Source organism: Amblyomma americanum, chromosome 5 (genome assembly GCF_052857255.1).
Source record: "Amblyomma americanum isolate KBUSLIRL-KWMA chromosome 5, ASM5285725v1, whole genome shotgun sequence".
In the NCBI taxonomy this organism is placed as follows: Eukaryota; Metazoa; Arthropoda; class Arachnida; order Ixodida; family Ixodidae; genus Amblyomma; species Amblyomma americanum.
The window spans coordinates 137,750,991-137,765,932 of NC_135501.1; the positions used below are offsets into that span (position 1 = coordinate 137,750,991).

Consider the following 14,942-nt stretch of genomic DNA (forward strand, 5'->3'; position numbering starts at 1 on the left):
TTTTTTTTTTGCATGACCATTCTTTTTTGACACTTTGACCAGTAAGGTCAGGGAACTGATGGAAGCGTTATCACATAAACATGACAGAAGAACCCACGCATCAGCCATATTCCAGTAGCCTTGGCAGAAAGGAAATTTGAATTTCTAGCATATGTCTTTTGTCATAGGAGATGAATTACGCTATCTTCGGTGATGCAGACTCTCGTTTACGTATGGAGCGACATATGTTGCGTGACGATCGATCGATGCTCTGCATTTTTTGTTTCTGACGGTTTTAGTCTTGTTTCTTCAGGTGACATTTAAATGTAAACTTCAATCAAGAGTTAGCCCATGTCCTGGCATTCTTGTCCACCTATTGTCATTCTCTCAAGTTATATTTTCCATCACAATCGCTTAATTTGAACATCCAATTTTTCGAGCCAAAGTTTTGATTCCGTCTATATAGACTTTTCCACTGAGTGCTCCCTGGGCATTGCAACATTGCTCATTGAGTTGTTGTGCTCACTTGGTGCTACCGCAGTGAATGCGCAGCAGACCTGGTTTGCAACAGTCCAGAGAGGAGGTGTTTTGGCATCCTCCTCGCCCAAAGAAAAGGTCTTTTAAGTAGTAGTAAGTGGTTTTATTAAAATAATAATAAAAAGGAAGGAAAAGATTTTTGCTAGCCCCGGCATCTGCTATCCATACTGAAGCACCTTAGCTGGCCGGGGTAGTGGAAGTAAAGGATAGCAGGCAGAATGGAAAAATGAAATGAAAGAGGTGAGGGGACAGAAAGAGAGGATAGGGGGAGAGGTAATATACACAAACTATTTACGCAATAAGAAATGTGTGCAGGTTGTGCATTTGATTAGTTCATGATGGAGCAAAAGGGCTATTAAAAGGCTTCCCGTTTACTCAAACTCTGCATATTTGGAACAAATATTTAGTTCACTTTGAGTCTGTATTATCGAGAGTCAAATGTACTATTATGAGTATTAGTACAAATAAAACTGGAGGCAATTCTGCACAGATATAGCTGTGCCTACAGGATCTGGTTGATGCTAGGCTGTTGAATTTTGAAAAAAAAAAAATCTTGATTACATAACCGCAAACGGTTTTAATGTTCCTCACTTCATTTACATTTCCAGACTGCATGCCAACACTGCAACTTTGCTTTAGTTTGGCTGAGGAAGCCGGGCGACTGATTTTTAACAGATTCATGAAGCAAAAGATGCAGATTGATAAAGCACATAACATTTTAGACGTAGCGTAAACCTATTTCAGGTCATTCTGAAAAATAATCAATACAAAGTGAAAGTCATCTCTCCTGTTACTTAGGCACAATTACGCCAGCTTGCTGTTGCGTGTGATTTGTGTTGCAAGCCAAGACAGCTGCTGAAGATGGGTATCGCCGGTTGCGTCAGAAACCAACGAAAGTAAGTTGTGTGCTTGGAATATGCACACTGACAAAAGTAATTAAATCAGGTTATTCATGACACTGCCCAATCGAATTAAAACTTGTGCAATTTCCTCCCATCCTATTAATGACATTTTTGAGTAACTGCAACATAAGAGGCCCTCCGTCCAGAAGTCAGCATACCATAACTTGCGCTCCGTCAAAGTATGAGTTCATAATTCTCAGATATGCAGATCACCGCCATACTGGGCGCGACAAAAAAAAAAGTGTGAGGCTCCGCCAGCTCCGCCAGCTCCGCTGACATTTCATCCCACTCCGCGAGAGGCAATAATTCCAGTACCACACCAGCAGGGCCACTCGCTTCAGCCCCACGTGACGGTCACAGTGCGGTGAAAGTTCAGCGCGACATGCGATCACCTTAAAAGATTTTTCGCTCGCAGCCACACTCGTTCGGATAACAGCGTTCAATGTTTCCTCGAACCACCAAACAAGTACATATGCTGCAGGACTCGGGAACACATCGACACCGTGAACCGCCGTGAGCCAGCGAAAGAGACGACGGGAAGAGTTGGAACGTGTCAAGTAGGCGTTTCGCTTTCAATCATTCGTGACAATCGTCGCGGTTCAACGCCGAAAAGCTCGCACAGCAGTTTTACTCCTACACTAAATGCAAAACTTTCAACAGGAGCCGATAAAAAAAAGAAACAAACAATGGAAGAGCTAACGCTAAGCTAAAGTCACCACAGCCGGCGTTAGTAAAAAGTACTGCCTTGAACCACGTGGAAGTTCGTCACCTATGCATAGTGTCATACATACTATATGAATTAAAATAAATCTGGTGCAGCGAATAAGCCTCACTGAGCGCCTGAGAGGTCATTAGGATGCTAAAAGTGTGCCCAAATCGCTTCATTTAGAGCGAAACATCGAAGAACTGCAAGACAATATGGCCTCAGCCCTAGAGCCGAGACAGATTCGGCGATTGGCCTAGTTTGATAAAGCTCACACGGAAATCCAGCGGTCGAATTGCTCACGCTCCAGAAGCCTCTCATGTATACAAACAGCCTCTCATGTATACAAACGTAACGTGTCAGATTAAGAAAAAAAAAAGCAGCCAACACTTTGAAGAAGCAGTGCGATTCGAACCGCGGACATCCCATACGAGGCAGCATGCGTAAAGGTGCTGGCGCCTCAAAAAACACCGCCACGAAAACCACCGTGATCGAATGCTCAAGGAAATGGTTAAAACGAATGCCCAGTCTGACGTTGCCGCGGGATGAAAAAGTTCCTGTACCTGTTTGTCGACGTAGCCAGCGGAGACCGCCGCGGTCGTAGCAATGGGCCGATGTTCCAAGATCGTGAAACACAAGCCGCGCGAGCCCTTGAAGAATCCTTAACAAGTGCTTTCTTTTTCTCTTTCAGTTCACAAGCGATGTGACGCGCCTTGTTCGTGAAGTCACGAATCACATTCGCATGAAGGTGCAAGTGAATCGAGTGATCGCCAGATACGCATGCATAGAACTTGGAACTACGCGACTATGCCATGCCGTTCATAGCCATGTGAGGGAAGGCATAGCCTCCTCTATTTGGGAAGGGCAGGCCGCCTTCTCAACACGGACGGTCACAAACGGCCCATTCGCCGCAGCTAGCGCACCAAGCGCCGAAGGTGCTTGAAGTAGACAGATCAGCGCAAAAAGTTGCCCTCACAAATGTAGTGTTCGGTCGTGCCATCTAGTTTAGAGAAGTTGAAACACATTTCGATTCGCGCACTGCAAGAGGTCTCAGCAAGAGGGCTCAGCGGTCGGCTCAGTTTCAAACCTCATGTGCTTGTCACAACGAACTGCGCTGTTGATCCGAATTTGTTCCGCTAAACATAAAATGTGGACCGCCGCTGCCCGCTCTCTCGTGACATCGCTAGCGCGACCAGCGCGATCTTGAACGCGTTGACGTCATGGAAAGCGCACCCAATGAAATAAAACGTTTCAAAACTGCTTTATAAAAAAGACCAATCAGGAGTGATGTTACGTCCCCCTGGCCAATGGCGTCTGGCGGTGCCTTTGTCGTTGACAAGGCGTCGGTTGAGACCGAGCGTTTGAAACGGGTATGTCCACGCTTCAATGTTTATACTGCTATTTATCGGTGTTTTGCGAATCAATTTATTTGTCACGACCGCTTCAAATATGCGCCGCAATGTCTAGTATCGGAAAGCATACAATTTTCATTGCATTTCGCGCCCAATAGCCGACCAACTTCGCGAAGGTGGAGCGCGCGTTCACGCGCAGTGGGGACTCTCGAGAAATCGGCAACCGCGGTAGGTAAGTTAGGTGGCTGGAAACTCGTGCACGGACTACCGATACACTAGCGAAGTGTTCCTGCTTTTGTGCTAAGGGCGCGACTTAGCGCAGTGCGATATGCGTGAAATTGGAAACTTCGACCGCGCTGCTCCGAACCGGCGCGCTTCAGGCGACCATCGCGTACCCTGCGCCTCGGCGCTCACGGCATTGCGCTAGCTGTGATCTTCGAACTTCGATGCGCAAAATTTTGCGTTTGCAGTGCCTACGCTGTGCGCGATGCTTGATGCTGTTGTGAGGTTATCGAAGCACGCTACTCTGGGGTCAAGTTCGATGACCGCGCTCAATGCCGCGTCTTTTTTTTTTCTTTTTCTCGGCAGTGGCCGTGCCGGCTACTCCGCGGTTACGCGGCACTCTTCTTATTGCTTTCTCTCGCGCCGTGCTGGAACACTGTATCAGGGGGAGTGACCGCTGTGTCACGCGTATATATCTTTAAGCCGGTCAAGGAGCGAGAGGGGTGGACGGCGATAGCGTCCGTTTTGTTCTGCTGCATGCCCGATTAACGTCTGCCATGTAGCGGCAGCGTCGTTACGTCGCTAAGCCTAATTCGAGCTTCGGCTTCTCCGGTGCAGATGGCGGTGGCTTCGTTTGCGGTTGCCGCGGTTTTGGACACTTGCAGTGGGCGTAGCCTCATCGTTGAACCGCGAAATATTCCCCGCGTTTTTTTTTTTTCTTTAGAAGCCTTTGTACAGCTTGAACAGCTGACCTGTACTATTGCGCACTACCGAAAATGAAGTGTGTTGTTCGAAACAGCGGTGCACCTTGCTGGCATGTCTTGCATTGTTTTAGCGGCCATTTGAAATAACGGAAGTCCACTCTAACGGTCCTGCCGAGACCATCTAATGGCAAACGCTGTAGTTTTTCGCCTTTCATGAATCTCTGGAGACTCTCATCAATTCATATTCTAGTTCTTGCCGGAACGTTCGTCCGAGTTATTTATGGTAAATATTAGTTTAGAAATTACTCCATGCTTATGTTTCCCAAGGGTACGGACGTTCTGCCGAGCTCAAGCTTTGCCTGAGAAGCAAAAAAGAAATACTTCTACGCAGCTGATATTCAGGAAAAATATACAACAGGGAATACTTAAGGGGAAAAAAAATCGCACAAAGTGGCCAATAGCAATGGTGGATGTCCTGCAACACAGGTGCAGTGCCCATCGTGATCCAACAAGAGGCATTGCAGAAGATGAAGAAATAAAAAAGATAATGTAATTTAAATATGGGGCACTGGAAACTGAAGTGCACCTTTACATGCACAATTTTGCTAGTCGGAAAGTCTCTCATAACGAAAATGTGGTGCTCGGACTTGAATCCACAACAATGGGCTCTGCAGCCGGATGCCATAGCCAGCTGCGGCGGATATCTGCTACTAAAGAGAGAAAAATTTTAAATGGAGCATAATCACTCTTGATTGTTACTGATTACATTTGTGCAAACAATATAGGGCATTACCACACGAACCACTAAGTAGCATCGAAGTTCAGTCCTTCCCTCCCGCAGTCGGGGCCTCCCCAAGCTTTCCTCACTTAGAGCCCCTGTGTAGAGAGGAGGGCACCCAGTGAGTGCTGATTTCAGTGCCTGGCCTACCTTTGTTCTTTGCTTTGCACTAGCTCATGTTTGAAGTGGCTGTTACTGGAAGCATCTTTTCTTCAGGTGGGATGTATGGACAATGAAAGCATTGATGGTAACATTGTCATGTGTGATCCAGTCACTGAGCCAGCTAGTGCGTTCGTTGCACTTGCAAGTCTGTCAGTGCGAGTGGCAGTTGAGCTAAAGACAAGCAGTTTGGCTACAGTGAACCATTTTTCAGTAAAGGGCTCCACTCGCTAAATGTCGGCCCCTTTCATCTGCTGGCAAACCAGTTACGGACTGCTTACGCAGCAGGGGGGGGGGGGGGGGGGGGGGGGGTTGCATGTCCATGATATTTGAAAAGTGTCTGCTTCCAAATGGCTGCGTTGTCCAGTTTGTACTGAACCACAACCTTTTGTAACGCCCTTGGTGCACAAGTTTGTTACCATGGCAGCAGTAATCGATGTGCTAAGGTACAGGTAAAAAGAAATGCAGCCATGGAAATATCGCTGAAAGTTCCCAACGAATTCAGTGGATAACAAGACGAATATATAGTGGTCCGCAGGCGACACGTGGGTAGCATGCTATATGGTATTACGTGCACTGCTACATCTTTTGTTCATAAACACCCTCGCATGCTGGTTGGCTTGTGGCTGAAATCAAACTGATGCTAGACAGGGCTGGGTGAATAAAAGAAATGAAGCATTTAAAAAGACACAATATTATGCACGAAGTCCTGTCCTCATGCTTTCCTTCTGAGTGTGTCCCATAATTCGTTAATTCTTTATCAGCAATTTTGTATAGTTGCATTCAGTACTACAAGCAACATAGACTGGAATAGCACTGAGTTTACCAGGTGCTGTGTAGTGCATAAGGAAACTGCAATAATAAAAAGGAAAAAAAATGGAGGAGAGTGTTCCCTACCACATTTCTGCCTTTTAGATGGCATCTGTCCAAGTGTATCTTCCTTGCCATGTACTATGCTAGTAAATGCCAGCACTTTTGCCAGCTGCCTGCATGAAAAAAAAAAAAAAGTTTACAGAGGCAGCGTTTAAACCAGAACAACACTATGGATTATAAACGTGAGTTAATTATATAATGATTTCCCAGCTAAAGTCAAGAGGAGAAATAGACTTGGGCATGCAATGTGCAGCACTTTAACCATGTGGCCTAACGTGGAAGGGAACATGGGGAGAAGTTGGTGCAACATCAGATGAGCATCATGTTTAAGATGGGGCTGCAGTATTGGCCATAGAGTCGGGTCAAAGGATGATTAAGACACAATGGCTTACATAGAACAATAAGCACTTCAAGGAGGTCACTCTGTTTATACATGGTGCTCTGCCTTTGGCTGGATAATTTAAAAGAATTTCTTAAGTTAAAACCGTTTGCCCCAAAATATCTTGCACAAATAGCACGTTATGGTATGTATTGATTGATAAGGCTCAAGACAGGTATTTGGAAATTGCTGAGAGGCCTTTGTCCTCCACTGGACATAGCCTGGTGTTGAACAAGGTTGCGTTAATTACCCGTGTGATGGTTCTGTGAAGGACTGAATGTGACATACTAATCCCCCCCCTCCCCCATTTCTTTTCTGTGCAGACAGGCATTAGTGCTCCAGGATGGCTCCCCCGAAGAAGGGCGCTGTAGAGGTAGGTTCCAATGTGGTTGTGGAGGACCACCCTCTGCAGGCACGAGTGCTCCACATCGAGGGCAACTCTGTGCCAAATACAGTTTGTCGACTGCTCAGTTGCCGTCGTCCGCCTCTCGTCGTCACGAAGGTAACCGCGCAGAGGTCTGAGGCAGCAGCTGCCTTCTGGACATTCGCAGATAAGGGAAGAAAATTATAGCTAAACATTTAATTGATGTTAACGTGACAGAGTAAAGTATGATTAATATACCCTAGCGGTAATACTAAGATTATGAGTTTCATAGCTAAACATTTAATTGATGCTAACGTGACGGAGTAAAGTATGATCAATATACCCTAGCTGTAATATTGAGATTATGAGTTTCGTAGGGGTTGCATGTTTTTTATGCTCTGGGAACCCCCGGAAATGTGTTGTTCTGCAGCATCCAGTGATTGGAACAGATGCTACTGCTAAGCAACATCAAAGAATAGCTGTTGAAGAAATCGTTGTAATTTTTAAAGTTGCTTTTATGTCCTTGGCACTCTTGCCTAATACTGCAATGTTTTTACTTCTGCCCTACTGATTGCACATTCACACTTTGGTTTGCTAACAGATCATTGCCCTAATGTGTTCACTTGAGATATCTTGTTTTATTGTCAATTCCCCCCCTTGAGATCATGCAAGCCCGACACCACTTTGTGGCATCATAAGTGTGCTTAGATTGTTGCTGCAGCATGCCAAAGAAACGCTCTTTGACTGTCAGTGAGCTATATCGAGTACCATGCGTTATTGAGCATGACTCTAGGGCCATGCTCAAGACACCATGGTGCTGCTAAGCAGGGCACCCATAGGGAAATTATCTCCACCTGCTGCTGCAGCATTTAGAGCTGCTTCAATTTATAAAGTAGCTGCGCACACTTTTTCCCGCAGCAGATAGATTCATGACTGGTCATCAGAACAGCAGTCACCGCCCTCATTCAGTGCTTGACATTTTGCTGCCGAAAGCATTCGTTTAGCTCATCTGAGATTGGTCAGGTGTTGAGAACGCTTTTGAAAGGCAAATTGTGCCGTCCTTATGGAAGATCTTGGATGTCTTTCAGTTCTTGGAAAAGACATTGTTTTGTTTGCTCTCTATATTGCTGCAAAAGCTGCGCACACTTGTTCTAATCTCCACGCCTGGGTGGAAGTTGACTGCTAGTTTACACGGGCTGAAGTTAACTGAAGTCAAGTTTATGATCTCGGCATAACACTGAGCACAGAAGTGAAGTGCTGAGCTGCTGATTCAAACTTCATGGTAAGCATTAAAGTGGTGCCTTTGTTCCATTACATTATTCACTTAGCTTAATGGTAAGCACTGGATTAACGACTGATACCATTTGGACAGATACTATACCGCTACTCACGCCCTCTGTCTTTACGCAGTCAGTCTCGTCGCTGACTCCCTGCAGCAGTAGCAACTGGACAGTGAGTGACACTAGCCATAGCAGCCGGACAGTTACTGACAGTGAACATTCTTTCTCCTGCTCATCATTGCCCCAGTGTAGCAGCATTACGAAGCGTTGTGCCAGTTAGCTTTTGTTTGCCCCCCAAAAGTATGTTCGGTGAAGGAGCGCAGCAGTGCAGGAAACTGTTTTCTCCTACTACAGTATTGTCCCTTTTGTCACCACCTTTTGTAGCAACAGGTGTCAAATGGGTGTACGTGGCAAAAATTGGTTCCTTTGTCTCCCAAGGGTCCTTCTGGTTGCATCATTACCACCTGGAACTTTTGTGATGCTTTCCTCAGCTATTGTGTTCAGCACTAAACTGAATGGCATCAGAGCAGCAGAGATTCCCATCATCCAGTCAATTGTCTGTTCTAGTCTAAAGTTGCTACCAACAGCTGCTTGGGTCGCCGAAGAAAGAATACGGCTCTTGCTTGCTTGTGCTTGGTTCCATAGGCTGCAGCCTTTTGCTCCTTGAAAAGGTATCAAATAGGTTATATCAACAAGCAACAAATAGCATGTACATTGTGCACAAGAAAAACGGACTGTGTGTGTAAAGCGACCACTTGTGCGGTCTTGAGCGAGACCGCCGATCTGACTGAACACACTTGCTCATTTCCTCTGCTCTTCTGGCACAGTCAGACTCGTCCTCAACCGACAGCACCCGTACGACCTACACAGTGAGTGAGAGATCATTGCTAGTTTCGTCGCTGCCATACCGCACTTCCGTAGTGACACTTTTCAAGGCTTGTGGTACAGTGGCTTTGATGAAGCTGGCAACAAAGTTCAGTTGGCATCAAAGTGGCTATGTTTGCCCATCGGCTTAGGCCCACGAGAGTGCATGCCAAACATAGTCAGGTTTTGCCACGTGTTCCGTTCATTGGCACTTGTAAGGTCTGTAGTGGCATCAAGAAGGTTCTTTTTTCTTTTTTGCCAAATGTGTGGTGGTCATTTTTGTGCCCTTGTGTCTTTGGCAATTCCATAAGCAACAGAAGCAACTGTGTGTAAGAGATTGCAGCAATCAAAATGGGTGAAAAGATCCTTTTTTTTTTTTTCTTGGAGTTGTTACTGTACTGCTTGTCAGAGGTGCACCTGTGTCAGGCTTGCTGGGTTTTTTGGTGACCTGCTTTCAAGCTTAATCATCTTCCAAACCAAAGCTCACACTTGCATGTTGACAGCTTCTGCTTGGCAAAACTGCCTTCTCAGGACTTGCATGGTTCTCCATCCCTCTCGCACAGACCGAGTCTACAGTTAGCCGCACCACCCGCAGCTCTCGGACCATGTCACCGCGTAGCCGCTCGAAGACACCAACCAAGCCTGCCACGAGCCGCAGCCGAAGCCGCAGCGCTGGCCGATCCGCCACTACCACCACCACAGCCTCCTCATCCTCGCGAACCTCACGTTCGCCAGGCAGGAAGGCCGTGTCACCTACGGCGCCCAGCCCAACGAAAAAGACGCCCGGCAATAGTCCGACGAAGAGAAGTCCGGCAGCCAAGAGCCCGGGGCGTACTCCTGCGAAAAGCCCTGGCCGTACTCCCGCCTCAAAGAGCCCAGGTCGTGCCCCTGCAAAGGTGACACGCCTCAAGAGCCCCGGGAGCCCAAAGTCACCGGCAGCCAAGAGTCCTGGTCGCCCACGGTCTCCAGCAGCCAAGAGTCCTGGGCGCCCACGATCTCCAGCAGCTAAGAGTCCCGGGCGACCAAAGTCGCCGGCAGCCAAGAGTCCTGCCAGGAGAACTCCTGCCGCAGCCAAGACGACGAGGGCCACTTCGAAGTCGCCGTCACGCACGCCGACACAGCGGAGAAAGAGTGTTAGCCCCACAAGGGAGAAAGGTTCGTAGCTCTTGCTGTAGTTGCTTTGCTTCTTTTGTAAGTTGTGGAAATTGCTTGTTTTTGCTCAAGAGGTGAGTGCTCGATTGAAGGCTGGAGGTATTGACAGTTCTTGAACTGCTTTTAGGGGCAGTGCTTACCATTCCTGGAGCTCTAAAAGCCACGCTCAGAACAATTGCTGCTGGAGAACCGTATGGCTGACTTCGGTTGCATGTGAGCATAGCTGCCAATTATTCTAATGGGAGCTTGCATTAAAATTCTATCTTTCCTAATGTTGGAAGTAGAACAATGCATTGAATTCTTCGGTCTTTGTGATGGTGATCTTAGGTGACAACCCACCACATTGTATTAGTAATTTTCAGTTTTGTGCAACGGAGCTGTGACTAGTTTAAGAGGTTACTGAATGCGTTGCGATGCACCTTATTGTGTTGTTTACTTGGTGACAACTTGTGTTCCCTTCATTTATCACTCGAGTTGTCTTCCCCACTGTCATCGAAGCACTTAGGAGCCTGGTCATGTTTGCCCGTGCAAACCACTTGCTCTTCCTCTCATTGGAGAAGTGACTGTGATGCCCATTTTTCCTGCTCAAACACAACAGGTCTTAACAGTTGCTGGCATTGTTTGTGCACACTCTGCAACTTCAGTCAGTGTGACATTCGTGACACTCTTCCCATGTACTGGTGGTTCCTAACTCACGGACATTTGGGAGGTTAGCAGTGAATAAGCTTAGGGTACAGTCTTCTTTTTGTGTGCTGTTTTTCAGTTTAGAGAGGGATTGCTTTCAAGGCAGGGCTTCATTGTGACTTTGTTAGAAAGGCTGTCTGAAACAGGGCGAGTGCCACCTATCAAGCATGGCATGCACTTGCAAAATAGTTTATAGCCCATTCAGTGGGAAGCCAAATGAAAACGTCGAGATGATGCCGAGAGGCCAGCTCTTCATGCCGTTACCCACTCCTGGTCTGCTCCTTTCTGCAGATACGTCATCACAAAGAGCTGCCCCATCCCGCATCCCCACATCCTCAACTTCTGCCACCACTTTGGAGGAACGCTCACCGGCAAGTGACCGCTCAAGCCTCGCCACACCCCTGGCATTCACCGTCTCCCAGCCCGTCGTGAACCTGGGCAGCACCAACTCTATCACACGTCGCATTGTCAGCACGGGCACCTCCACAGAAGAGTCCCCACAGGTCTACAGTGCGCAGACTCAGCGGTCATCAGCTCGCATCTCCACCATGCGGTCGTCGGCTCCTGTGAGTAGCAGGCTCTTACCCCCCCTCCAAGCCCTCCTTTTACAGCGCTATCTATTGGCGCAGTGTCGACTGTGATGTCAGTCTGGCAAAAAGTGAAGCCTTGTGCTTTTATGACGTCGAAGTTGCATGGCTTGTGAGTGTGTTGTTGCTCAGTCGCTCGCTGTCATGGCAAAGAAGATAGTTGCCTCAAGCAGTGCTCTGATTAATGGGTGAGTTGCTTTGTGCTGCACATCAGACCCATTTGTCCATCTTGCCAGTGTGTGCTGCTTGTCACTGATACCAATAGTGCTGTGAACAACAAAAGTAGTCGATTAAAACAGGCCAGCTGTGAAATAGGAATTTTTGCCAGAGTAACTCCGAGAAGAGACACTGTGGAGCTTGTCATCACTCTCTTTTGAACAATGTTTGCAATGGTTATTCGAGTTACTGCTTTCTTTTTTTTGTGTATGTATGTATGTGTCCCTCAGTGCGAACTTGCAGCAGCTCAGTTGTAAAAGCCAGGGTACAGGACAATTTTCACAGGTAGTGGCAGTGTGTACTTGCATCTGCATTAAGTTTGGTAACTTTAGGAGAGATCTGAGACAGTTCGTGCACTGACACTTGAACTTCCCTGTTTCACTCTGCGAACTAGCTTAGGCCTAATTTCAGTCTGAAGGGATGCATTCGTATGCAGCCAGTGATGGAAGCGACCATTTCAGCACTTGCCGTGATCATAAGTAGAAAAGGAAATATTTCAGCACAGTGGTCAGTCTACCATGGCAGCTTTTTAAAAGCTTGTAGGCATAAGATGACAGGTTGATTCTTCAGATCCAGCACGTTTAAAAACCGGAGTTTAAAATTTTGGCCCCGCTAGAAAGGAAATCGTCACAAGATAAAAGCTTTATTGTTGGTTTTGGAGCCTTTGAGCAAGCCTATACTTCTTCTGTGGTGTGAGAAAAATCATACCTCACTAAAGTTTGTGTTTAGCTCTCATTGATGAGTGCGTTGGTAAACGGCATCAGACATCAGTTATGACATTCTGTGACACTGTTCACAAACTTGTTTGCGCAGGCTTCAAGCAAAAGCCCTCTGCTCGGCACCTACAGCGTAAGTAGGAAGTGCACTTCTGATATCACTGCTAAAGCCTGTCACTGCGGTTTGACCTTTGTTTCTTATTTCTTAAGTTCTGAAGCTGAAAGTTTTACACCTAATGTAGTTTCTTCTGCTGATAACAAATATGCAATTAGATTTTACCTAGCTTATATAGATGTCAAGATATTTCGAGTGTCATGTTGTTCCACCTTGCCCAAAATTATGGCAACTTGCAGTGGAAATACTGGCCTGTATTTTACATGTGCATGCTCTAGAAGGACCAGGAAACGCAACCATAGCACAGGCATAATTTTAGATGAAGCACCGAAAAAGTTACAGCCTTTAGAAATTTCCAGTCTGAAAATGCAATTTTCTAGAACCTGTTAAATTGATTGTAATTTATATTTATGCACAGAAATATGTATCTGTTTTAGTATGGTTGCACAAAGCATCTCATAAGCTTTCAAATGCAACAAATCAGACCAGTAGATCTCAAGGTATCATGGGCAAGGGTTGTCAGTGTTGTGAAAAAAATCCGTTTTGAGAAATCAAGAAAAGAAGTTTGAGAACCCAGTAACACTTTATTATGGCCAATAACAGCCATGAATCTGCAAGGGTTCATCCCTAGAATGCACCAGGCATGTAGTCAGTCTCTTTCAGTTGTGCGCTTTCTTTTCATAGCGCTGCGGAACCTTTCTGCTTGTAGATGCTTTGCATCGGATGTTGCAAGCCGGCGCCGATCCTTCTCAGCTCACCTTTCAATAGCTGCAGTGCCATGATTTACGCTCAGCTGCAGCAAAATAGCTTTGGTGGCATACTCCTTGCCGGCATTGAATCTTGTTGCTGCTTCGGCAACGGCTGACTGCACTGCAAACAAAGGGGCATGTTTGGTCTTGGGCACCAGGCAGCGTTCCCCGTTGGCAGCGTTCAAGCAGCTTCCTATCAGAGAGGCGGACAAAAACAGGTTTCAGAGCATCTGCGACATACTTTGGCAAGTTATAGCGATGCTTTGGGGGTGGCTCATTCTTTGCCAAAACCTGGTTGTTCTTGCACCAGGATTTCCTGGCCTTGAGGGCAGAGACCATGGTTTGGCTCAGCATCCGTTGATGTAACATGGTGGTAAGTGGCAAGCACAGCATTGTTCATCTTCTCTATATCACCCTGGTGTGTTTTCAAAGCCCATTCATAATACATTGGTGAGCTTTGTAATGAGCTCGCCAGTCAGCTTTCCTTTACCGCTGAGGCTTGGCCCGTTTTCTCCTTTTTTTTATGCACTAAGTTACGAAGTGCTGTCCCCATTCTCTTGCTGACGTGGTTGGTGCAGTCTTCTTTCTGTATCTGCACATGTTCGTATACCTTCGCCTCTTGTAGACTGTTGAAGGCGCGGCTGTCGCCATCTCAGAGCATGGTGACGTAGCCCAGCCCTTTTCAAGTGAGCGGCTGAAAAGAATCCTGGCTGCTTCAACTTCCATTTCTCTTGGCTTGCTCGACGTGTTCTTCTGGCGTTTGTGTTCCGCTTGCCATGCTTCAATTTTGGGATCGTCCTCCTTCGGACCACAATGGCATCCCAGGCAGAAATTGGACAAAACAACAAAGTCGAGAACATAGCCCGTGAAGAGTTCTATTACTGTTCCAACGCACACATGCGATGAATGGCCTCCGTGTGAGCCACGTTTCATCGAACGACACAGCTATGTTTGCTGGGTGATCAAAGTTCAGGTTCTGGTAGGCAAGCTTCACCGCACCAGCACAGTCACTCATCACTTGTGCGGCAGCGTTTAGAGCAGCAGGGTTCAGCTTGTCCTTCAAGTAACCTTGGTATGTTTTGCAGTGCATACCCCGCCGGGAAATGTTGAGCGCGGCGAAAATGTCGTTCAGCGTGGTCTTCCCATTTCCCGTGCTTGCAGCCGCACGCGCGGCGAGAACGTTGACTTTGAAGGGCTTGCAGGTCGCGTTCGTGCCTACTCTAGGCGAGCTCCAAGTAGTTTTTACCTGCCCGCAGACTTTCACAATTGAGCGAGAGCTTCACAGCAATCCCAAATTCCAGCTCACCTTTTGCAATGTTCACGGAACCGCCGCACACTTTGCACTTCACACACTCGAGCAGCTCATTCACGGAGGTTAGGGCTAGCACCATGAACGGTGTTGCCGACGCGGGTGCATCAACGATCATTGTTCCCAAGAGAGATCGCTTTCGCCGAGTGCCTGAAACTGACGGAAAGTTCATGCCATGTCTCCGTCGGGCGACGCTCTAGCTCCGTTCTATTGGCGTCGGTCAGAAACGGTGTGTCTACACGGACGGCTCTCCTGGCTCCTTCGATTGTTGCAGCATCTTCCAATGACGCCGCGGTAGGGCTCGTAGTGTCGGCGGTC

The 14,942-nt window shown here is 47.1% G+C and overlaps 2 protein-coding genes across 3 annotated transcripts in view; one reads left to right on the forward strand and one right to left on the reverse strand.

Moving 5' to 3' along the window:
• Nucleotides 1–3,208, reverse strand: part of Brf (Brf RNA polymerase III subunit) — a 62,358-nt gene extending 59,150 nt beyond the window's left edge. For both annotated transcript variants that reach the window (XM_077665404.1, XM_077665403.1), the window contains exon 1: nt 2,685–3,208. The gene's annotated coding sequence lies outside the window, so the exon portion shown is untranslated. The remainder of the gene's footprint in view (nt 1–2,684) is intronic.
• Nucleotides 3,209–3,351: 143 nt separating this feature from the next.
• The window catches only part of LOC144132761 (delta(14)-sterol reductase TM7SF2-like), a 44,221-nt gene continuing 32,630 nt past the window's right edge, over nt 3,352–14,942 (forward strand). Inside the window, 5 exon segments of the mRNA XM_077665402.1 lie at nt 3,352–3,491; nt 6,912–6,961; nt 9,660–10,251; nt 11,224–11,498; nt 12,549–12,584. Coding sequence (XP_077521528.1) covers nt 6,932–6,961; nt 9,660–10,251; nt 11,224–11,498; nt 12,549–12,584 — 933 coding nt within the window. The 5' untranslated portion in view covers nt 3,352–3,491; nt 6,912–6,931.